At 41.4% G+C, this 24,940-nt stretch overlaps 1 protein-coding gene across 2 annotated transcripts in view; it reads left to right on the forward strand.

Annotated features, from left to right (window-relative positions):
• Positions 1-8,877, forward strand: part of ADAMTS3 (ADAM metallopeptidase with thrombospondin type 1 motif 3) — a 251,245-nt gene extending 242,368 nt beyond the window's left edge. For both annotated transcript variants that reach the window (XM_035004838.1, XM_035004839.1), the window contains 2 exons: positions 204-321; positions 6,154-8,877. In XM_035004838.1, coding sequence (XP_034860729.1) covers positions 204-321; positions 6,154-6,713 — 678 coding nt within the window. In that variant the 3' untranslated portion in view covers positions 6,714-8,877. The remainder of the gene's footprint in view (positions 1-203; positions 322-6,153) is intronic.
• Positions 8,878-24,940: the final 16,063 nt, after the last annotated feature.

Raw genomic sequence — 24,940 nt, forward strand, 5'->3', positions numbered from 1 at the left:
TGCCCGGGCTGGTCAGTCTTGCAGTCAGGTTCTAAACCTATGATTATCTGTCTCCAAACAAAATGGAGAAGGAACTACAGAGCTGTGCAAGCGTGTGCGTGTGTGTGTGTGTGTGTGCGCGCGCGCATGCGCATGTGTGTCCACAGGGAGCAAGGTGGTCTTGGTGGAATAAACCTCTCTAACCGTAGCCTTTGTTTCTCTAGTGTTCGGTAACCTGCGGGGAAGGAACAGAGGTGAGGCAGGTCCTCTGCAGGGCGGGAGACCACTGTGCAGGGGAGAAGCCCGAGGCCGTCAGAGCCTGTCAGCTGCCTCCCTGTAATGGTAGGTGTGACGCCGACTGGTTTCGCTGTTCTGACAATGGTTTTGAAGCCTCAAAAAGCAGAATTTCAGGACAAACTCTGGAATTTCTGTTTGCTTATCCAAAAAGAACCTAAGGAGCACACCCCTGACACATGAGCCTAATCCTCTTCTTTCAGATCAGTGTTTGAGGCAGTGTCCCACGCCAGCGAGGTAGCATAAGCCCCGCGGCATCCCTGGTTCCTGTCAGGCGCTAATGCAGGGGTGAGGGCGCGGCGCGTCTGTGCAGCTGCTGTCGATTTGTTTTTCTAGTAGAAGCTACTTATTTTCTCTCTGTGCCTTTGTAATTTCGCATCATTGAAAAGGGCATAATATTGGAGAAGATTTTGAAATATTTTGCTGTAATTATCCAGTTTAGACATGTGGGTGATCAGTGCCATTCACAAAGCCATTTCTGTGGGGCGCCTGGGTGGCTGAGTCATTAAGCGTCTGCCTTCGGCTCAGGTCATGATCCCGGGGTCCTAGAAGTGAGCCCCATATCAGGCTCCCTGCTTGGCAGGAAGCCTGCTTCTCCCTCTCCCACTCCCCATGCTTGTGTTCCTGCTCTCGCTGTGTCTCTCTCTGTCAAATAAATAAATAAATCTTTATAAGAACAAAGAAAAAAAAAACCCAAAGCCATTTCTGTTACCTCTCCATCCATATACATGCCCTTCAGCAAGGCAGTTTCAGAATAGAAACTTGCACGCCTGCAAACGTTTGCCTAACCCTTCCTCCTTGCTAGATCCCAAGCGCAGAGCGTATTTTAAACTATGTATCAGTTTGCTGTTGTAACAGGAAATATGTATGGGATGGCAGCCGTTTCTATCACTCTGTCCCTCTTCCTCCCTTTCTGTGCTCCCTCTGTCTACATCCATCTCTGTCCTCTGCCTCATTTTGTATCTCCATTTGCTGTCCTCTGTCTCTCATTCTCTGTGCTGGTCCAGTCTGGCTCCCTGTCTCTGACTTGCTGTCGTCTGCCACCTGCAGGTTGCTCACTTTTCTCTGCGTCTATCACACGTGCTTTCTGACCTCATTCCCCCACCCCGTTCCACACTCTCCCTCTCCCCCATCCTCATCCCCTGTCTTTCTCCTTCTTTTCGTCTCCTCTTCTCTCTCTCCTCATCTCTTCCTGTCTCCTTTTTCCTTATTGTCCTCTTTCTCTCCCTGATATCTCCCCAGCCTCTTTCTACCTCCTGTGTCTGTCTGTGTCTCTCCTTCACCCCCACCTTGCCCTTTCTCAGGGTCCTCCTGCCCTTTCTCCCCGTCCTTGTCCCTCTGCCTTTCTCTCCCACTCTGTGTCTGTATCTGTCTCTTCATCTCCCTCACTCCTGTCTCTTTCCTCTCCATCCCTTGTCTTCCTCACCTACTTTCTCCCTCCAAGCCCCCATGTCTCTGCTCTCTGATTGTGTCTGGCTCTCTTTCTTCTTGTCCCCCCCACTGCACCATCTGCTGTCTGTTCTCTCTCGCTCCCTTCGTCTCTCTTCCCCACCTCACACCATCTCCCCCTTCTCGTTTCCTTACCCACCCCACTTCTGCCATCACAAGCTTCTTCTTAAATGCCGCTTCCCTGAGTCTGTACCTAATGACGACTGGATGTTGCTGTCACACTAGTGAGACTTGGAACTAAAGAAGTTGCCTTTTTATGGCCTACAGCATAAGAAGCCATTAACTAAATATTGACATCTGCTGCATGGTACTTTCTTTTTTCAAGAAAATTGTCAAGGCACTGTTTTATCAAATGTCATTTTTTTTTTTTTTTTGAGGAAATTTCAGGTCAAGTCGTAAACCTTAAAACTATTTCATTATAAATTTTCATTTGAAATGTGTGGTAGCAAGAACAAGTATGGCCATGAGGGGGAGACAAAGGACTTAGATAGTTAATCTTTTTCTCTGGAAAATATACTTGAAAATTTAAAACACAAGACAAAGCCAACAGAACAAACTTTACCCGGTTAGAAGGTGTAAAGTTTACTGTTGTCATAATATTTTACTCTTCTGTATTACTGCCAAGAGGCTAAAAACTTTGTGAGTACACTTGACTGTTCTAATAGTTGGTAGAGCTGTGCATTTCTGCAAATATGCCCAACTGTCAGCAAGAATCGCTTGATTCTCTTCCTTTGGCTAAACGAGATTCTTTTTAATTGTAAAATAGAGGTACAGATGAGATGGCATAACTATGTTAGGGATTCCACAATCTTTTAGCTGCTGTATTGCTCTGACATCCAGGCCCGACAGCCAATTCTATGAGGTCTAAAAGGCCAGACATTTCTTTTTTTTTTTTTTTTTGAAGATTTTATTTATTTATTTGACAGAGAGAGACACAGCGAGAGAGGGAACACAAGCAGGGGGAGTGGGAGAGGGAGAAGCAGGCTTCCTGTGGAGCAGGGAGCCCAATGCGGGGCTTGATCCCAGGGCTCTGGGATCATGACCTGAGCCGAAGGCAGACGCTCAACGACTGAGCCACTCAGGCGCCCCAGGCCATACATTTCTAGCACACATTTCAACTAAGTAATAATTCCCATCAGTCTCAAATTGCAATTAAAATCAAATGACTTTTTGAGACTATGTGTAATACCCTTTTCCTGAACCTCGCGTAATGATCTGGGCATGGAACTAAAAGGCTGAAAAGCTTCCTTAATTTACTGATTGGGTTTGTCATGTGAATCCTTTCCCTAAGCCCCATTTTGATTGTACGATTTCATTGTTGCTGTTAAGCTCTGCCCATCTATCCTGAGACAAATTACCATAAAGTGAATGTATCCCTTTGCTCTTATCTCTTTTTTCTTTTTTCTCAGAATATCTCATCCTTTTCCTCGTCTACATAGAATGGCCCTAACTAGATCCATGTTGTGAGCCAGTCCTTGCAGTGCTGAGGTGCTCACACAGAGGCGAGCCTCGTACATGAACTCCTTCTCTAACACAGAGAGACTAGGTTATGCTTTGAGCTGGGCCACAGAAAGGGGGTGAGGGGGTGACGGGTCAGAGGGAAAAGAGAGTACAGGGTCAAATAAAGTCCTCTCATCACAGGGCCTAGAGCCTTAAACATACAGGAAGAAGAAATTAATATTCTTATTTTAAGATAATAGGCATGGAAAAAGTAATTCCGAAATAATAAGGATATTTGAGGGGACTCCAATTAATGTGATGTGCAGGCATTCACAACATAATTAGATGATTACCTTAGCTAGTATGAAATATTCAGACATGTCATACTATCTAGTAGATCTGTAAATGCCAGGCAAACACAGGTATTTCCAAATTTTGGGATGGGACATGGTATTATAACTCTAAGTTTTATAATTAATTTTATAATTTGTAATTGGTAACAGATACAGGTGGCAATTTTAGCTCTCTCGGTCTTGCCAACTGACCTCTTTTTTTTCAAACTTTAGGAAAAAAGATTCTTTAATTTCTTTAGCAATTTATATACAGGTTCCTTACCTAGCAATAGAGCAGCATTCCCCAATAATACCTTGTAATTTTAAGTGATTGTAGTATGTAAGTGCCACAATTTACAATTCTTTGTGTTTACAAATCAGACATAGCTGTTGCACTGTGTTGGTGGGCGCTGCGTAGGATGTGCCCTAAAATGGATGAAAATAAGTACAAACAAATGTGTCCATGAGTTCAACATTTGGATTTTTTGAAATCTAATTCTTATAACCTGTACTCAAAAAAATTTAAAAATAATAAAAAGAGTGTACACACATGTATGAAATGTTTTATGAGTGTTACTTTAGTACTCTTTAAACATAAAGTGTTATCAATTCAGTGAGATTAAGTTTAAAAATATGAATGATTCAAAAGAAAATTGGCACACTTTACCCAAATTTATGCTTTCAAATAATAGTCTGAGAATATTTGGTAGTAAAAATGAAACTATTGCACTGACTCTGGGTGTTACCTTGGTTTTTCTTTTGGTAATACGTTTTTAAGATTTAATTTGTTCCAATAGGGCCTTAGAATTTATTTTGATTTTTATTTATTTATTATTATTTTTTAAAAGACTTATTTATTTTGGAGAGAGAGAGAGAGAGAGAGAGAGAGAGAGAGAGCAAGCAAGGGGGAGGGGCAAAGGGAGAGAGAATCTCAAGCAGGTGCCTGCTAAGCATGCGGGGCTCAGTCCCAGGGCCCTGAGATCATGACCTGAGCTGAAATCAAGAGTCAGACGCTTAACCAACTGAGCCACCCAGACGCCCCTATTTATTATGTTTTTTAAAGGTTTATGAGAGAGAGAGAGAGAGAGCAGGGGGGAGGGTCAGAGGGAGAGGGAGAGACAGAATCCCAGGCAGATTCCCCGGCTGAGCAGAGAACCTGATGTGGGGCTTGAGCTCAAAACCCTGAGATCGTGACCTGAGCCGAAATCATGAGTCAGACACTTAACCAACTGAGCCCAGGCACCCCAGGATTTATTTTGATTTTAAATTTAAATTTAATGTAGAGGCTAATCTATTAGAAAGCCAGAAATAGCATAAAGTTTAAAAAAAAAAAAAAGATGTCCCTTTATATCCTAAAAAATATCTGTGCCAAAATGAATCCTATTTTCTCATTCTAAAATCAGATATAGGGGCGCCTGGGTGGCTCAGACGGTTAAGCATCTGCCTTCGGCTCAAGTCATGATCCCGGGGTCCTGGGATCGAGCCCCGCATCCGGCTCCCTGCTCTACGGGAAGCCTGCTTCTCCCTCTCCTTCTACTGCTCCCCCTGCTTGTGCTCTCTCGCTCTCTCTCTCAAATAAATAAGTAAAATCTTAAAAAAAAATAAACAAAAATAAAATTAGATATAGGTTCCTACTAGGAAGAGAACAGTACCTTCAGTCTGCAGACTTGATGGAGATATGAAAATGGTGGTCAACCCAAGCGCTTTGCACAGAAAAAAACTACTTATTTCAGTGAATTTATCTAAATGTTCGTATTTGTTTATTGAGGTATAATTGACATATAGCATATTAGTTTCAGGTGTACAATATAATGACTTGATATTTTTATATATTGTAAAATGATCACAACCATAAGTCTAGTTAATGCCTATCACCATATATAGTTATAAAATTATTTTTTCTTACCATGAGAACTTTTAAGATCTATTCTCTTAGCAGTTTTTAAATATGCCATACAGTATTATGAACTGTAGTCACCATGTGTACATTACACGCCCGTGACATGTATTTTATAACTGGAAATTTCTACTTTTTGACCCCCTTCACCCATTTCACCCACTCCAACCCCCGCCACTGGCAAACACCAATCACCGCATCAAGGGGCTTTTGTTTTAGATTCCACATACAAGTGAGACCATGCGGTATTTGTCCATCTTGGTCTGACTTATTTCATTTAACATAATGTCCTCAAGGTCCATCCATGTCGTAAATGGCAAACTTTCATTCTTTTTTATATCTGAATAATATTCCGCTGTATACATATACCACAGTTTCTTTATCCATTCATCCATCCACTGATAGTTAAGTTTTTTCCATATCTTGACTATTGTAAACAATGCTGCAGTCAACATGGGGGTGCAGATATCTTTTGGAATTAGTGTTTTCATTTTCTCCCGATACATACTTTTGGGACTTACTGGATCATATGGTAGTTATATTTTAAATTTTTTTTAAGAGTATCTATACTGTTGTCCACAGTGGATGTACCAGGTTTACATTCTCACCACGAATCTTCATAGTTTTAATGCAAAGGCTCATTTGGGCAACTCCAATTAATGTCAGATTTTACTTAAAATTTTTTATATTCCGAAACAGTTTTCATTTCTTCCTTTTGTTTTCTGTTTCGATGTGTGTGTTGTCTTCTTTGACCCTTTGCAGATGAGCCATGTTTGGGAGACAAGTCCATATTCTGTCAAATGGAGGTGCTGACGCGATACTGTTCCATACCAGGTTATAACAAGTTATGTTGTGAGTCATGCAGCAAGCGCGGTAGCACGCTGCCACCACCGTACCTTCCAGAAGCTGCGGGAACTCACGGTGATGCTGTCTTGAACCCTAGCAACCTCCCTGGAGCTCTAGTGATGCCTACATCTTTGGTTCCTTACCATCCGGAGCCCCCTGCCGAGAGGAAGAAATCTCTGAGTAGGCTGTCTTCAGTGGGAGGTCCAAATGCCTTCACTGCTTCCAGGCCACACAGTAAACCTGATGGTGCTAATTTCCCCCAGAGGAGAGCTCAGCAAGCAGCAAGTAGGACTCTGAGACTGGTGTCCCTGGCCACCAGGAGCGGCGCTCTCAACGCCTCCTCAGAAGTGCCCACTGCCCGCCTCCTCGCAGTGAGTGATTCCACGGGTGCTGCTTCTCAGGCAAGAACCTCAAAGAAAGGTGACAAAATTGCTGACAGGAGCCATCCGGTCAGATCATCCGCTTTGGAAAGATGAGAACGCGAACCTCCAAGGCTCGAAATCAGCGGAGAACCCCGGACAGGCCCCCTCTCCCCGTGGTGCATACAGCTTGTTGAAAGTGTACATCTCCGTAAATTGTCAACTCGTTTTGTCTGTGAGTGAAGAGCAAAAAGTGCTGGTTCACTTTCTAGTTGCTTTCATCCTCCTTTTGTTCCGCATTGACTCATTTACCAGAAGTCATTGGAAGAAAGCACCAAAGATGATTAATAGAAGGAAAGTAAGTTGCTAAGTGCGTTGGTCACTCTCTCATGCCGCAGAGGGACTGGAACCAGTTATGTATCTCGGCTGATTTTTTTTTTTAAAGTTACACTAAAAATAAAAAAAAGAGGTGCCAACAGTTTACACTTTAACAAAATATTTCGGAAATGGAGCAAAAAATTCTTAGACTTGTATCCTATTTATCTATATTAGAAGTATTGTATGAGCGGATTTGCGGCTGTTGTGTAAATACTGTATATTGCAGAAATCAGTATTATTTTAAGAGATGTGTTCTCAAATGATTGTTTACTATATTACATTTCTGGATGTTCTAGGTGCCTGTTGTTGGGTATTGCCTTATTTGACGTTCTATGGGTTGATTGTCGAAGCAGAATTTTATGAATAAGAAGTTAGAATTGTAGCTACTGACAAAGGGTTTTTGTTGTGTGGTTTTGTCTGATCAACAGTGCGATACCTAAATTACAGAAAAAGAAAAGTCACAAATGCTGCGGATATACAGATTCCAGCTTCCCTATTACCTTCCACTTTTTAAATAAAAAGGAGTAGGACTGATGTGTCCGTCGACTAGGGGTCACAGGGACAGAGACTAGTAAGTTAGGCTGTGCAAGACAAAATTAAAACCCTCTTACCAGGACCTCAGTAGGCACCACCGAAGTGTCCTGTGTTCTTGTGTTGATTTGTCTTTTCCCTTTGTTGACATACACAAACGGCTATACTCAATGTACTGTAATATTAACAAAAGAAAAATGTTTTGAGATAATTTGTTTGTATGTTGGTAGCTGAGAAAAGCGTCATCGAACTAGAATTGACACCCGAGTATTATAGGGCTTTGGGGCTTTGGAGGAAGATTCAAGAAGGGATTTGTCAGTGGTCGCAATATTTATTTTCTGCATGGTCCATATTCAAATGTTCACAACCACAATGCATCTGACTGCAATCATGTGCTAGTAATTTATGTCAGTGGTCACCTTGCTCACAGTGAAGCCAGAAATGCTCTCTCCAGGGAGTAGATGTAAAGTACTTGTATATAGAATTCAGAACTGAAGATATTTATTAAAAGTTGATTTTTTTTTCTTGATAGTATTTTTATGTACTAAATATTTACGCTAATATCAATGACATATTTTGGTAAACTAGAGAGACATAATTAGAGAAGCACATTTTGTGCGTGGAGGAGAAAGGTAAGCAAACAACAACAGCCAAATCGAAGAGCTAAAATACAACAAATTTGATGTCATGCAGACTTTTTGCATTTTTAAAGTAGTTGATACAAAGTTAATGACCTGTTCCCTTTCGATGAAACATAAAATAGTAGAGGCCCAGATAGCTGTTTCATGAAATAGTGAATTAGAAACATTTTTTAACGGATATGAAAGAGATAAATACTGAAAAGAAAAAAAGGAAGTGTTGTGAGCATAATGTTCTTGAGGTCAGTTCCTGAACTGTCTAAAACTATATAATGCAAATGAACTCTAGAGATGTTAACCTCTGTAAGCACAGAATGTGCAAGGACTTTGGCCTCTTAACCATAGTAAACTCACAGCTTCACCTATTGCCTCTATACCTCTAAAGAATCGCTGCTACTTCGTGCAAGACTTTTAAAGTTTAAATGAATTAGGTGAATTCCAGATCGTCAATCTCTGAGCCTCAAGTAGAAGCCATTTTTTTTTCCCCTCAAAGTTTCCCCAGAATGAAATTCTCTCTAGTTTGCTTGCATATGTATGCATCTGGTCCACAGGAGAATGCAGAGAAGGATGATCACACACATACACCTCCCAGAAAGATGTGTATATTTGTTATACTTCTGATCTTTGAGCTTCCTTTTCTACTAAGCGAAAAATTCCTTTTTATCCAAGTGTACACTACTGATGCTGTTTGTTGTATTGAGAGCACGTAGCAATAAAAATGTTAACAAAATCTAGACCCGGCTCTATCTAGATTTTATCATCAGATTCATCGCTGAGTAATGCAAACTTTTCTGTCCTCCTACAAAGTTGAAATAGTGTCGAATTCATTAGCTACTTGGACTTTGTCTAAAGAGGCTCAAATAAAGCGACAGTATCTCCTATCCTCACACCAAGGTGTATCATAATATTTTTTTTAATTAAAAGAAAGGGAGACTATGAGTGGTGGCTTTTTGCTTAAATCCATCCCCCAGAACTATGAAGATGCAAAGAGGAAAGGGCAGTAATGCTAGGATGTACGAGGAGGAAAAGGGGGACTTCTGTCTTCCAAATGTGCAATCTCAGAGTGGTTTTTAAAGAAAAGCTGCCCAGCAGCTTTAGAACCCTGATGACCTGAGGACTGCTGGGAACACATGACACCTGAGTCGGGAGCGTGGGCAGAAGTGGGGCATCAGGAGGTGGTGGGGGGTGGGGGTGGCGGCTTTCCTTATGTCACAGGGAGGTACTATATTGCCACGGTTACCAGCTTAAAGGGCAAAAGCAGACCAACTCAGGTTGGAACTGGGCCTGTACCTTTATAGGTATAAATGATCCTGGGTAACCAGACTAAATGTCCGCTTCCTCACCTGTAAAATGGGAGGCAGAACTGTCAAACATCATTGCGTGATTGCCGTGAGAAACGAGAAAGTAAAGTTGTTAGCACGGGGCTTGACACCTAGTAGCTCTCAATAAATATTAAGTATCATTATTGTCCTTATATTGTCCCCATCCTCCTCCTCCTCCTCTTCATTAAGTGACCAAACCACAGCTTTCCTGTAGGGTCCACAGCTAGTTTGAATCATGGTCACTGAGTCTCCTTAATGGTGGTAAAGAACATAGTGTCAGGAATCCTAAAGACAAGAATGACGATTAATTCTGTATTTCTGCAAAAATGGCCCGTGAGGAAATAATGCTCCAGATTAGCAAATAAAATGTTTTTCATGTATTTACATTAATATACTTTGCAGAAATATCAAGTCATTCCTTTAAACATATCTTATCATGAATAAGCTGCTTAAATATATGCTAGAAAAAAATCACTTGAAGAATGAAGTGTGGACAACCAAAAAGGACATCACTTGTGACGGAAGTATTCAAAGGGTAAAAAAGGTTAAAGTAAAGCTATTTAAAATGCAATAAAATATAAAAACCGCCTAAGGCTGCATAGGCACTATCAACACAGCAACTAGTATCAGAGAACATTCGTTTTGGACCCTGATACTTGAGAAATTTATTTAGAGCTAACGACAATATTCAAAAATTCATTAAAATACTGCCTACTGAGCAAAGAACGCATAATCTAAAATGAATTTGCCATCAAAAACACAAATTCTAAAACAAACCAAAATGCTATCAGTTTCTGCAAAATCATCAGAGAGTTCACCTAGGTATTAGAATTACTCCTTAAATTCCCGCATCTTGATAAACGGCAAGAGCATAAAAAGTTGCCCATCTACTTCACCCAGACACTAAGGTTCCTCGTAGGAGCGCTGAGAACATTGACTCCGCCTCTGGTCCTCCCCTCTTGTTAGCCCCTCGGGCACGCAGGTGGCGCCACTTCAGATAACTACCCTGTAACCTCACCCCTGTGCTCCTCGCTCCATAAAAGCTGGGGATTAAGGCCCGGAGAGTGGCGGCGGATAGGAGTGCTGCTTGGATTGTCCGGTGGTCCGACCGCCTGCCTGATGGCCCCTGTCTGTAAGTTACCCTGGGTAAAACTGTGAACGGTATGGAGTGGCTCGCTTCTTTTTCTGGTATTGCAATGCCTTCTCAGGCTGGAGGGTACGTTACTGACCCTCCTCCACCTTCGAACAATTGGTTACTCTGCTGGATACCGAGAAAGAAACAAGCATGAGAGATGGGGCTGAGCAGCCGACAGCCCCTTGTTTCTGGGGGAGCTCCCAAGCTAGCCAGCCACCGCCATGTGGGGGCACTTGGCCAGGTGTTCTGAGCATTTCGGACCAGTGCTTGGGTACAGATACCCTAAAAACACCCGGGGGATTGCTAGCTATCCTGTCTGAAATGAAACGGGTGGGGAAGCACCGAGGGAAGGGCCGAGAAGGGGTGGCAGCTCAGGTGTCCTCACTGGGGGATCCTGGGAAGGTGATATTGAAGACTGTTTCTTACCGTCGGGGGGGGGGGGGGGGGCATGGCATGGTGCCTGTAGTCCTTGCCCTCTGCTTGCTTGGCCTGTCACCACAGTAGTCTCTGGGTGGCAGACTTCGGGAAAGCCTAAAGAATCTGTCAAAAGGGAAATGGACTGAAAAACAGGGAAAAAGAAAGGATATTGCCTATAATAAAATGGAGAGGGGGCCCATCTGGTAAACAGTTGTGGCAAGAGCTAGTATCTGGGGCGCCTGGGTGGCTCAGTCAATAGGCGTCTGCCTTCCGCTCAGGTCATGGTCCCAGGGTCCGGGGATCGAGCCCCGCATTGGGCTCCCTGCTCTGCGGGAAGCCTGCTTCTCCCTCTCCCATTCCCCCTGCTTGTGTTCCTGCTCTCACTATCTCTCTCTGTCAAATAAATAAAATCTTAAAAAAAAAAAAAAGATTTCAAAAAAGAGCTAATATCTGGAACGCTGAGAGAAAATCTAGACAGACAACCCAGTTTGGGCTTGCTAAGCCTAAGGAAGGTGTTGCCTAAGGGAAAGCAGTTTACTCCCTTGAAGGAAGTCTTAAAAAGCCAGGGGTGTCGCAGAGTGCCCCTCCAGTAAGGAGGTGGATACATCCTACCACTAGAGACTGGGGGCTAGGCCAGTGTCGCCCTCTAGTGTATGCAATAGGGGGCAGCCGGAGTCCCCAGGGTGAATTAACCATTTACTGGTCTAGCACTAACCGACAGACCCTATTAGCTCTAATAAACCGTGGAGCTGAAAGCACACTTATCTTTGGAAGCCCCCTCAGAATTTCAGGGATACATAAAGGCTATTTATGGTTATGGGGACAGATTGGCAAGTCCAGACAAGCTAATCCCTACCTACACTTGGCAGGCTTCCTCCCTGCTGTTTTGTTAAGCACATTTCCCCCATTCCTGAGTATAATTTGGGCACAGATGTTTTACAGGATCTGGATCTAACTGCAATGACAGGCATATTCAGGTTGGGTATCTGAGGAGTGAAACCCATCTTCGTGGGCCATGCAAAATGGGAACCTATGCAGCCGCTGGATTCCCTGGAGAATAATACAAGTACAGCCCTGGGGGGAATTAATGCTAGGTGGGGGCTGGGAATTAGATGTAAGTTCACATCTAGAAGGGTTTGGATGGGGCTTGTGGCAATGACAAAATGGGAAATCAATTATTTTTGTTTTTATTTCAATTCTAGTTGTCTAACAAAGTGGTATATTAGTTTCGGGTATACAGTTTAGTGATTCAACATTTCCATACATCACCTGGTGCTCATCACAAGTGCCCTCCTTAATTCCCATCACCTATTTCACCCATCCCCTGCCCCCCCTCCCCTCGAGGTTCAATAAGAATCTGTTCTCCTTATAACATGACTCCACTGGAAACATTGATTAGATTACCAAGACTTTGAGTGGAATGTCATATTTGAGAAAGACCTGCATAGGCTCAGATGTGACCAGACAGCTTTAAGGAACTAAGGGTGACTTTATGGACCAACGAAACCCCTGGGGAAAAAATCAGCCCGATTTCTTGCTTACAGGGTTCCCGGGAACCTTACCAGGTGAATAAGGAAGGTCACCTCCTGGCAGGTTCGAGTATCTCAGGATATTTTGGGGGAACTCAAGAAGAGAGGAAGCAACCTGTATCTATAGGTTTTGCAGGTGAGTCTGATTTGGCTTCACTCTTAACCTTGAAAGATGATTAAAAGCTCACTGTGAGGTTCCTTATGAAAAGTTCCAGAGTCCTGAGCGCCCTATAAAGGCCTCACACATGAGTTCGGTCTTTCCACGCAACAGCTTTATTCAATCACAAAGCAAGGTTAACCTAATTGTAAAGCTGGTCAGGATTCTAAGCTCAATGACCTTTCACCACATGTTTAACTTGGTTTCCATGGTGGGTGTTAGTCCTGCCACAAACAAGATAGAACAAGGGGTAGGAAGTTAACCAAACGTGAAGTCAGTCTGTGAGCACACAGCTGGGATAAGGACTTGGTCTGCTCCAAGTCCGCTATTGGCACTTGCTGCTTGTTACCTGCAAGGGGTGAAGGATGGCTGTTCCGCTCAGAGGTCAGTTGGGCAGAGACTTAGGCAGCCATTGCCTTTTTGATGTGGTCAGATGTGAGAGGGTCAGTGTCTAGAACATCGGACAGTTTGCTGCAAAAGACTCCCTTTTTAAAGGAGTTTCGTCAGTCTTGGACCTTTGCAGACCTCCTCTGGTTCTCCTGGTTATCAGTTCTGGGTATGTTGTCGGCCTGTGTTGGTTTCAGCCATACCTGGTCTTAGCTCAACACCCTTGGCCGCTTGCTTCCCTGCTTGACATGGGTGACTCCATTTTGCTCTCTCTCTTCCACCCTGTGATTCCTTATGACTAATCTGTAAGGGTCATGCAGGAATCAAGTAGGTCTTAAACCAGGTCAATAGTGCTATTCTGCTAATATAAATCAGTTATAGCTAATAAGAATGAAGTCAAAAAGAAGAAAAACTAAATCCAAATTTAAGGTAAGTTAACGATCAGCAAAGCAATCAAATAAATGAAACGAAAATCATGTTACCAAATATGGGTAGATCAAGGTCCAAAAATACATATGGAATCTTCAGTATAGGCTTTCAGTGCATCCAGGAAAGAATGGCAAATGTATGGTTAATCCTAGTCTTTCTGTGATTGTTTCTTTCTGAAGCCTGAGGATGTGTAACATTCTAATATTGTGTTTAATAAGATATTTAACAAAAGTAATAGCTGAAAGCAATAGAACGATTTCCTTAATTCCCAAACATGAATAGAGAGAGAATTCTATCCCATTTCTAAAGTTTTTCAGAGGGCTAAAGTTTTTCAGAGAGCCTATCACCCATTTGAAAGGTTTTGTCAACCATTCTAGAAAGGAACATTCATTGTGTAAGTTTTGTAGATCTTTGTTCAGTGCGGCTAAGTTGGCGCTGTTGAGTGCTGGGGCTGCACGGATGACCTGTGCGCATGTTCAGAATGGGTTAGCTTGTGGGTCAAGGTTTTATGGCTGCTTGGAGCTCTTCTAAGTTTCCATCTGAAACTTTATCAATTTTGTTTTCACCCAAGGCGTTTCTGTTACTTCAGTGTGATAGGATTCTGGAAAATATATAAATATTCTGAGATAAAGTTACCCATTTTGGGTAACATCATTAAATGCCCTATTAATAGCATGCAGTATTTAAATATACTCTGTCTATGGTGATGATAGAGTCATTCATCCTAGTATGACCGCAGAATGTGACCTCTAAGGAGTTATTAGCACAAATTATCCAGGTAAATTATCTCATGTCTGAGAATGAATTTTCAATGGATATTTTTGTGAGAGGATAAAGATTAGCCAGTATTTTAAATCCATGCCAGGTATAATACATGTTATTAGACCATTGAAATGCCATCTCTTTGGGCAATAAATATCCATCAATCCACAGGAGTGTATGTGTTGCCAGAAATGCTGAGTTACCATGTATTTTATTGTGGTAGAACATAAGGGTCATCTGCTAATAAGCTTTGACTGCCTACCCCCCCCCCAATAGTCCTTACAATGAATGTTTACATTGTCCTGTGTTGTCACACCTGATGGTCTGGAGGTGTCTAACTATAAGAGACTGTCTAGTCAGAAGAATACATTTTTCCTGTTACAGTAACATTTCTGCTATCATTCCATGCTTTCTCCAGTAGGTTATTGATTCTGTAGCAACGATTTTTTAATTGTTCTCTCACATAGAAATTTCTAAGATTAAGTAAATTTTGTTGGAGGGCTTGGACCTTTATGGTCAGTGTTAAAGTTAAATTCCAGTTGGTAGGCATGGTAATCATGCATAGTTGAGACAATGGAATGTAGTTCTCTGAATGCTGAGGACATTTTGGAACATAAATTTCCTACTGCATTAAGTAGAGGGTTAACATGCTTTTTAAATGCAAATAGCTCCTGCTTAATTGTCTGGATTTCTGCTTCCTGAATTCCAGAGATAATTAAGTTAGAGGTGATGCCTTTTCCTACCAGAATTGTAGAGGCTTTCCAAGTCTAATTCTGTTGATAGGTGGTAGGTTGGGCAGTTCCTAGCTCTGTTGCATAAATCTTACATTCAGATTGTATATAGACCAAATTGAATTGTTCCCTTTGTAAGGTTATTTCAACTCTCTGTGGCATAGGTTTGTGTATAATTCTCATGGGGTTAAGTGATCTAGGTTCAAGCACATCTGGCTTGAGTGTTGGTGTTGAGTTGGTAATGCCATGTGTCCATTCCGCCTTCCAGGGGAAGGTTCTCATATAGTGTGTAGTATTCCAACATCCCTTCTCAATAATAAATGGGTCTGGACTATCAGGCAATACACCACATTTGTCAAAGGTGACTCCTTTAGCTGTGTAAATTGGTACAGATGAATTAGTTCTGGTTATATTATCATAGGATGCTGTGCCAATCATGTATATTCTATGTATATCAGATGGTTGGATCAATGGAAAAAAAAATATATTGTTGCATACCTGGATCAATCTGTGTTCCTAAGCCTGCATTAAAATCCATTCCCAACATTTCCCACCATGCTGGTGATCTTCTTTGTATAATTGAGGTTTTTATTAACCAAAGGATAGTAAAAATACATTGACTCTAACTGGACATACTGGTATGATCACTTCCTTTGTTGTTGTATAGGTTGACTTCAGATTTGGATACTGAGGTACCATTATACTGCCAATCATGTTAAATAATTTACAAAAAGATGTGTCAGGTGGGATAGCATTGGAGCAATCGAGTTGTGTCTTATACCGTGTAGGTATGAAAGGACCTACATACAGTGACTGGACTCCTAGCTGCAGGGCTATTAAAATTATCTGGGGTCTGATCACAGGTAAAGATCCTATTACCCCATTTACCTCTCCTGTGCCAGATCTTATTTAGATAGGATTGAATGGGTGTTGTAGACTATTCTGGGAACCCTTTAAACTACCGGGTGCTCATATTTCCAACCAATTAGGTTATATTAACTGGTAGTTTAGAAGTTGTGATGTTAGTCTGCAGTAGCAGACTCCATAACAGGTGGTCCTTAAAGCCATAAACGTGATCCCTAGGAATAGTCCATTTAATATTGCATCCCATTTTTGATAAGCCTGGATCGTGTCCAAAAGTGTTCTCATTAGAAGAGCTGTCAGTTTCATGAGGGCATGATGCAATAATGATGATGATATATTGCTGTGGGGAGATCTCCAATGATGGAGCTGTTGTATGGCATCCATGTGGAACCCTTGTGTCCCCATTCCACTGTATACCATATCCTGGGTTATTGGGGTGTAAATTCTTCTATCCCATTAGGTGGGAGTTACCTAATTATAGCATTGCTCAAGAGCTTTGATTCCGTCCTGTTACGATTTGGCATGCAGAAGGTATCAGCCCTGAATTTGAGCTTATCTGTCCTGCTATAGAGCAATTGACTAGTCCATCAGGGTAATGCCCCCACCCTGCAAACCATTGTTTTAAAATCTCAATTGTTCCACATGGATAGTTTAGGTGCTTGTTCCCTGAATATTCTGTGTAAAAATATCCCTTTGTGCTGCTCTAAGTTTCAGTTAAAAGCATACAAGAATTGTTTTAAAAACATTGGTCTCGTAGCATTGTCCCTGTGTAGATGTGTGGTAAAATGACTTTTAAGGCTTCTCAGGCATTTAATATCCAGTGCTGGCATATAATATGGTTCCATATAACGCTTGTTTGGGGTACATGTCAATCAGGTCTAGCTTGATGTGTGAAGCAGAGATCTGGCTGCACGAGCAAGGTTGGTCCTCTTTAACTTCCAATCCAATTAGCAACTGTAAATGTTCTATTATCTCTTTTATAAAATTCTTCAGGTGTTAAATAGGTTGGTGAAACCTTGGCATACCAAGTGCCACGTATGTTAGCCCATTATGTATCTTTATGTCTCCTATAAAAATTGCCAAAAAATGGAAAGCTTGGAAAATCTGTTCAATAACAATCATAGTATGTGAATTTTCATTTCTGGATATGTTGTAATTCCTTGGGTATCCCGTTGGCACTGGAACCTTGTCTAGGGGTGTATTAAAGTATGGAAAGTGATATGATGAGGGTTTACTGGTAATAATTTCAAGATATTAATATTTGTCATATTCATCAGTATTTCTATTCCTATTTCTCCTATATATCCTCTTGTTCCATGTCCAGTTGGTACCAAAACTCATACCATGTGTTGACAAAGGATTTGTATGAGTATAGGATAAGGGTTCATGCATGTGGTGTCTGGATACCCTGCAGTATATGGCTCTATGTTCAGTACATATGTTTGTGTGGAGAGATTATGCCGTAATGATGGTAATATTTTTCAATTTAATGGATGTGGTGGATTCTATGTTTTCACTTAAAGTTTTCTTATTTATAATGTGAGTGGCCTGTTGGTTTGAGACACTATTAAAGTCTTCATTGAATGAACATAATTCTGGTCTTTCACACTTTATCATTTTGTCTGCAATCCTGTACTATGTGATTTATTTTATGTATGGCTTGGTAAAGGTGTGCAGTGAATAAAAATTTGTTGGCAAAGCTTAATATCCTCACTATAAGTGCGAAAGTGTCTTTTTTTTTTTTTAAGATTTTATTTATTTATTTGAGAGAGAGAGAGAATGAGAGCGAGCACATGAGAGGGGGGAGGGTCAGAGGGAGAAGCAGACTCCCCGCTGAGCAGGGAGCCCGATGCGGGACTCGACCCCGGGACTCCAGGATTATGACCTGAGCCGAAGGCAGTCGCTTAACCAACTGAGCCACCCAGGCGCCCGAGTGCGAAAGGGTCTTAAAGCTGCCTTTTTTTTTTTTTTTTAAGTAGAATTATGTGCATACATTAGCTCTGAAAAGAGGAAGAGGTTATTGTATAAAATATAGCCTGGTATGTGTACAGTCAGTACTGGTATGGTTGGGGCATGATTTGAAAAGTTGAGTTTTGGTGTAGGCTGGTCTTGTCGTCTAGGGATGTTCATAGGGTATTTAGGGCTAAAGGAGTATTGGTATCGCCTGAGCTCATCAGGATATCGGCCATATTTATGGCTGTAATACGTAAGACCAGACACCAAATCTGGGCTGTCATGTGGTACAGATGGGTACATTTGTAACCTAAAATTATGTCCTCCATTATCTGATCAATTGGCCCCTGTAGACATTGACAATAGTATATTAAAAGCCAATAAATATCCATCGAGTCATTTGTCCCTATAAAGCTGCTAGTGCTGGGGCTAGTTCAGTTAAGCAATCATTAAAATGGAGATGCCTCATGGGAGTCAACACATGTTGGCGCTCAAACCAATCAGCAGGCACCTGTTGTGGCCAGGTGTCATCATCTAACGTATCTTCTGAGAGGTCTTCCCAGGCTCCTTCAACCGGTGGGGTAATTTCTGGGTCATCCTCCCACATGATTTGTGCCAAGTCTAGATTGTTGTCAGGAGATTCTGGGGAGTCTAGTATGGTAGAGTCCAGTATTTGGTGCATCTCTCTCTTTCCTAATGTGAATAATCTGACTCTTTTAATGCTGGGTTAATTAAGCAGATAGTGTAGTTAAGTTTCTGCACGATAGTGGGGTCCTGTTATTGCTATGGCCATTTCTGTGGTGGCAATAGGTGAAGTATTTGGTTGACTTGGCAAGACAAAAAATTAGAATATTGGTAACTATGAGGAATATAAGCAGGAAACAAGATTGACTGCACATTTGTATCCTAACTGATGGTGCAGTTGAGTGTGGTTATCTGACTTATAAGGACAAGTGCAAACGTGGCCGTTGCACAAGCGAGCAGGGGCACAAGAATTGGATGAAGTCTATAGCATTTTCTAATCTGCAATATGAGACCTAGCTGGTATGTCCCTTTCCTCCACTTATTCTTAAGTATGTCCTTGGGAGAAGGGCCTGGATTTTCTTTAGTTGTAGCTGTCCTCCAGCCCCTGCAGTCCCCAAGTGTTTCCATGTCTGTGAGCAACAATATCCTATAACGAGACAAAATTGTCTCTGTTTCGTTGCTGCCTTACACGGAAGTTTGGCTGTGTATTGAAGACTCCCTTTTTCCTGTATCTGGGGCACGAGCGCTTCACATCGTATGAGGACTATCTTTTGGTAAAACGTCTCTTTGATGTAGCCTAAAGCAAGCCACATCCAGGGCCTATTGAAAACTCCCTTGTCTATCAGTTGTAATTCTCTTTTTAATCATCCATTAAATCTCTATATATATCCAGTGGCCATAGGGTTGTAGGCTCAATGGTAATTCCATAGTAAGTCCCATAGATCATGGAGCTTTTTAACTGAGGCAGCTGTAAAATGCGTTTACTGATCATTTTCTGCTCTCATTGGTGTTCCAAAGTGAGCATCCCATGATTTTAGAGTTCTTCTTTTTGCGTGGACTGAAGGGCTGAAGGCAGCCAGAGCTGTCCCCAGTCCTGTGTTTATGTCTACCATGGTGGTTGGTGGCATACTTTTTTTTTTTTTTTTTTTAAGAATTTATTTATTTGACAGAGAGAGAGCGCGCGAGACAGCAAGAGAGAGCACACAAGCAGGGGGAGTGGGAGAGGGAGAAGCAGGCCTCCAGCCGAGCAGAGAGCCCGATGCGAGACTCCATCCCAGGAACCTGGGATCATGACCTGAGCCGAAGGCAGATGCTTAACGACTGAGCCACCCAGGCGCCCCTGGTGGCATACTTCTGTTGATAACTGTGATTTAAGAGTCCCATGAAATCTATTTGTATTATAAATTAGACATGGTGGGTTTATCTGCATCTGTTGGTGCAGTGGACCTGTATTTGTCTGTCCTCTGTTTACATATGATGCACCCTTGCAATGCACTTATGTCCTACCAGATAAACTTAGGATTTCTTTCTGTGAACCACTTATATAAGGCATGTGTTCCTCTATGTCCCTGTCTGTCCATGATTTCCATAATTGTATGTGGAGTTAGTACTTCTGTTTCCTTATTTATGTGATATTGGTCTTTTTTATTTTAGTGGTGGTACTTCCCCCCCCCCCCCCCCCCCCCCCCGGCTTTTTATTTAAGAACATTCCAGGAGGAATAAATGACCAGTGCAAAGGCCCTCAGGTAGAATAATGTCTGGCATGTTCAGGAAACAGTGAGGAGTTCAGTGAGCTGGATGGGAGTGTTTGAGGGGTGAGTAGTAGGAGAGAAGGTCCGATGGAAAATCACCAAGACCTAATGGGTCATTTTAAGGACGTGTACTTTTCCCAGATTCTCCATAGCCTTTCATGGTCTAGTGAAAACAATCTAGGATTTGATCCCAGACAACTTTCCTTTCATGAACTGTGGGACTTTTAACCTCTCTTCGTTCCCTCAGCTACAAAATAGAATTAGGATCCTTTCTTTTTATTTTTTTTAAAGATTTTATTTATTTATTTGACAGAGAAAGACACAGCAAGAGAGGGAACACAAACGGGGAGTGGGAGAGGGAGAAGCAGACTCCCTGCCGAGCAGGGAGCCCGATGCGGGACTCGATCCTGGGACTCCAGGATCATGACCTGAGCCGAAGGCAGTCGCTTAACCAACTGAGCCACCCAGGCGCCCGAATTAGGATCCTTTCTAACAGACTGCTAGTGTAAATCAAATGAGTTCATGTGTCTGAAAAGGTTTTTTTTTTTTTTTTTTAATGCTATTACAAATGTTTATTACAAGTAAACCTTCTTAATTTTCATGTAATCAGCTTTGACAATTTCCCTTTTATTGACATTATGCAATCTATGAGTCAGGGATTTTGTAGGATCTCCAGGGAACTGCTCTCTGACTCTTCCGTCATAGCCCCTTTGGCTGGCTCCTTTAGCTCCTCAACCACTTAAAAAGTTGACTCCCAAATCTCTGTGTATAAATCTTCTGTTCCAAACCACAGACACATGTGCAAATGTCTGCTGGGTAGTTTACCTCTGCTGTCCCCCCAGCACTGTAGCATGTTAAGACCAAATGATGACGTCCTTACACATAATGTTAGCTTGATGGTCTGTGTGTCTCCCTAAACTTAGCCTCTGTACTTCCTACTCCTAATCTTTTGCTCTGTATATTTCATCAGCCTCCTTGTCCTGTTGATTCTACTTCTGAAATGTCTGTATCTGTTCCCTCTTATTTGCCCCCACGGTCTCTGCCTAATTTAAATCATTCCCTAAAGGGAATGATTGCAGTTGCCTTGTGATTGTCTGTCTCTGTTTTTTTCCAACATTATGATCACCCTGCCATCAGATTTTCCTTTGTGGAGGCAAATGACCTACCAAAACGATGCCCACTCAGCAAAGCGTGTGTGGTTTCTCTTTCATATCTTGGAGTCCCTCTGCAACTTCTTATACTCCTATCTCACAAGATCTCATCCCAGATCTATTTTGATACCCTTATTGTCCCCATAGAACCAACGCCAGCTTTTTTAGCCCCCGTAAAAAGCTTGTTTTTTTGTTTTTTGTTTTTTTTTTTGGTCCACTATCCTTGTGGTTTTGATTTTCGTGAAAGACGGCAAGGGCCATGTCGCAATCTTTATTTACCCAAAAGTCTTGCAGACACTGGTACTCAGCAGATGTTTACAGAGTAAATAATTGTGTGTAACCATTCCTTATAAGAGGCACACCTCTCTCACCTGTCTTTATTCTCACTCCCTTCTCCCTGCCCTTGCCTTTCTCTGCTTACAGGTTCTGCAGATTTGCTTGGCCAGGGATAACCAATTCATTGCTCCCAGTTGAGAATCTGATTTCCATGGGGTAACTAAAATAATTAAGCCCAGTGACCTGAAATTCACAGCCCTTATTTTGATCACATCATTAGAATATTTTTAAACTACTAGGTGGAAAAAAAATTTGTATCCATACTGTTGAATTCACTTCTAAGCGATGACTGGAATCTGGGTAACTGGACTAAAGCAACCTAGACAGGGATTTCTAAATGCAGTAAGATAGTCTGGTGATATTGTCTAGTCTTCTGTCTTTAAAAAGCATCTCATAGCTTGTATTTTAAACTCCCAAATTTATTTCTCTAGCCCCTATGCTCTTCTGAACTCCATGTACTTACTTGACATTTCCACTTGAACAACTAATATAAATTTCTAACCTGAAAAGCCCAAATTTAAATTCTTCCCACCTTACTGTCCCCCAGTCTCTTCCAGAATTTTCATTCCTCTGAATGTCTCCTGCCCAAATCAGTCACCCATGCCTCCCTGTGTTCATTTTCTATTGCTTCTATAGCGAATCGCCATAAACTTACTGGCTTAAACAATACAAATTACTATTTGTCTATTTAATTATTATCTTATAGTTCTGCCAGTCAGAGGTGTAACACAAGACTCAAGCCAGTATGAAGGTGTCAGAGGCCTGCACTGCTTTCTGGAGGCTCAAGAACAGAACGCATTTCCTTGCCTTTTCCGGCTTCTGGCAGCAACCTGTGTATTCCTCTGCTTGTGAGCTCTTCAAAACCAGCAGCAGCAACTCCTTTTCTGTCTGCATTATTATCACTTCCTAGCTCTTCTTACTACCCTTGCCCTGGGTAGCTCTTCGTTTTACTCAGCATATTTACGATGACAAATGATGGTCTACGTGAATCTGACCCCTGCGTATCCCACCCCACCTCCAAACTCTTTACTTCACTCCTGTCCTTTCCTACTAGTCTCTCTCTGCCGGCTAGAGTAGCCTCTTTCCTATTCTGCAGACTTTCCAGGTATATATCTGCATTAGAACATGTGTATTAGCTGTACTCTCTGCCAGGAACTCTTTCTGAAGATATCCATTGGCTGAATTTCTCCCCTCTTTCTAGTGCTTGTTCAAAAGTCACCTACTCAATGGGGACTCTTGGCCATTCTCTTTAGCACTGCAACCCATATCCCTCCCCACAGGACTCCCAGTCTTACTCTGTTCTACTTTTCCTTTTTCTGTAGCATTTACTACCATCTAATTTATCACATTAATGACTTTCCTTTATTAAAATATAAGTTCTACAAAGCCAGGGTCATCTGTTTTGTGTTCAAAGACTTAGAGTAACTGGCAGGCACTCATTAATTTGTGTTGAATGTCGAACGAATAAATGAATAAAACAATATAAAGACCCTGTTCCTCCCCACCCCCCACCACCAACTTTTCTTTAATCCTCCAATACTTATATTTTTAGAGCCTCCTTTTTCTCTTTTCCCATGTCTATTAAGTCCTGGTTGCTGGTTATTGCAATATGCTTTTGGTTTCCCTCATATTTCATGCTTTCATTCTACTTGATAGGATCACACGAAGGTTTTATTCTCAAGACTGGGCACTGGGGCTGTGTGGTCATCTCTACTTTGTCCTGCTTAACAGACTTTTCTTACAATGGACTGCTCAACCCTCTGCCTACCTTCATATTATATAAAACAACTGGAATTGGTTGGTTTCTTGTTTTGGCACAATTCCTACTTCTCCTGGAATCATTTGCGTTATTGCCAATTCATTGTATCTCTTTAATTACATAGGTAGCTAGAGTAAAGACTAATAGACACGTACACATATAACATGTATTATTTAAAGGCAGATAATTAATAGAAGAAATGACATACCAATATTCATCATCATGTACAGAAAAACAATCCAGGACCAAAATTTGGTGGAAATCAGGGCTGCAAATTGTAGGACTCTGAAGTAAAGCTGATATTCCTATTGCAATCTCTTCTAGAATCTACTAGAACCACTGTCCTGATATCCTATTAGAACCTCTGTTAGACTAAAACCATACTGTTCAGATTTTCCATTTGGATAGCTCTTTGACAGTGTAATGGAGAACATTTACTTTCTCAAGTTAGATCTACAGTGTGAATATTCTCAATTGAAAAAAACAAAAGCTTTCCAATGTACTCTTACAGGTAGCTATAGCCTTTCAAAAGCAGAAGTCTGATCACCACCTCCTTCTCCCACGTCTTCAGTAGCTCATCACATGGGGCTGTTGCTTCTGCTGCTCCTTGTCCTGAGTCTGTGCCTCCCCCCAAAACCACTCCCTGTTCACCTCTTTTCACTCCTTTTCATAATGGAAAACTATCTCAGACTTTTTCTGCCTCTTCCCACACTGACTCTTTGGTATTTCCAGTGTACCATGTACAGACTTTAACTCCTTTAATAATGAAATGACATTTTTATTGCTTGTCTGTCTCCTTTATTGGACTGTAAAATTTATAAGGCGGAAGGCCTTCTTCCAGCTCAGTACTAGGTGCTGAGGATGCTGAATAATGAATGAAGGGATACATCAATGAATGATTAAGTAGACACAATAACAGAAATTATAAATGCCAGCTTAACAGAAAAGACAGACTAGCAGAAAAGATTAAAACTTCACACAGTAAATTTTATTCATAAGGTCACTTAAGTTTTATTGATAGTCATGATTTAAATTATGTTCCATCTTTTCTATCTGAAAAAGAAGTACTTGACATCCTTCTTTAATAATGCAATAAAAATGATTATAAATCAAGGATGAATTTACTTCATCGATAAAGTTAGCCATTTGCAAAATTTATCTTGTTGACTTCCAATTTCAGATATAGACAGAAATACATGTCTTCATGAAAACTTGATGCCTGATTTTTTGACATTTTGTAAGTGTTAAATGTTTTCAGTACTATTGTTAGGAGGGGAAAAAAAAAAAAAGACTAAGTGGTGGGTAAACTCTTAAAGTGAAAAGATGTAATAACCAGAGAAAATTTAAAAATCGCCAGAAGCTCATTTAGCTAAAAGGTAGTTTTTTTTGGCATTGGTTTCTTATATGACAAGTGATCACATTCAGGATATATATATCTGCTTTATGTTAAATTATTATCCACCCTGCACTTATGTTTTAGGTTAATAGTTGTCGGAATATATATTGTCTGGTACTCCTTACAAATTATTTGTTACAACTTTAACTGGGAACATGCTGGGACACAAACCAAATGAATGCAAATCCTAAAA

Source organism: Mirounga leonina, unplaced genomic scaffold (genome assembly GCF_011800145.1).
Source record: "Mirounga leonina isolate KUSES-001 unplaced genomic scaffold, KU_Mleo_1.0 Mir_129, whole genome shotgun sequence".
NCBI lineage: Eukaryota > Metazoa > Chordata > Mammalia > Carnivora > Phocidae > Mirounga > Mirounga leonina.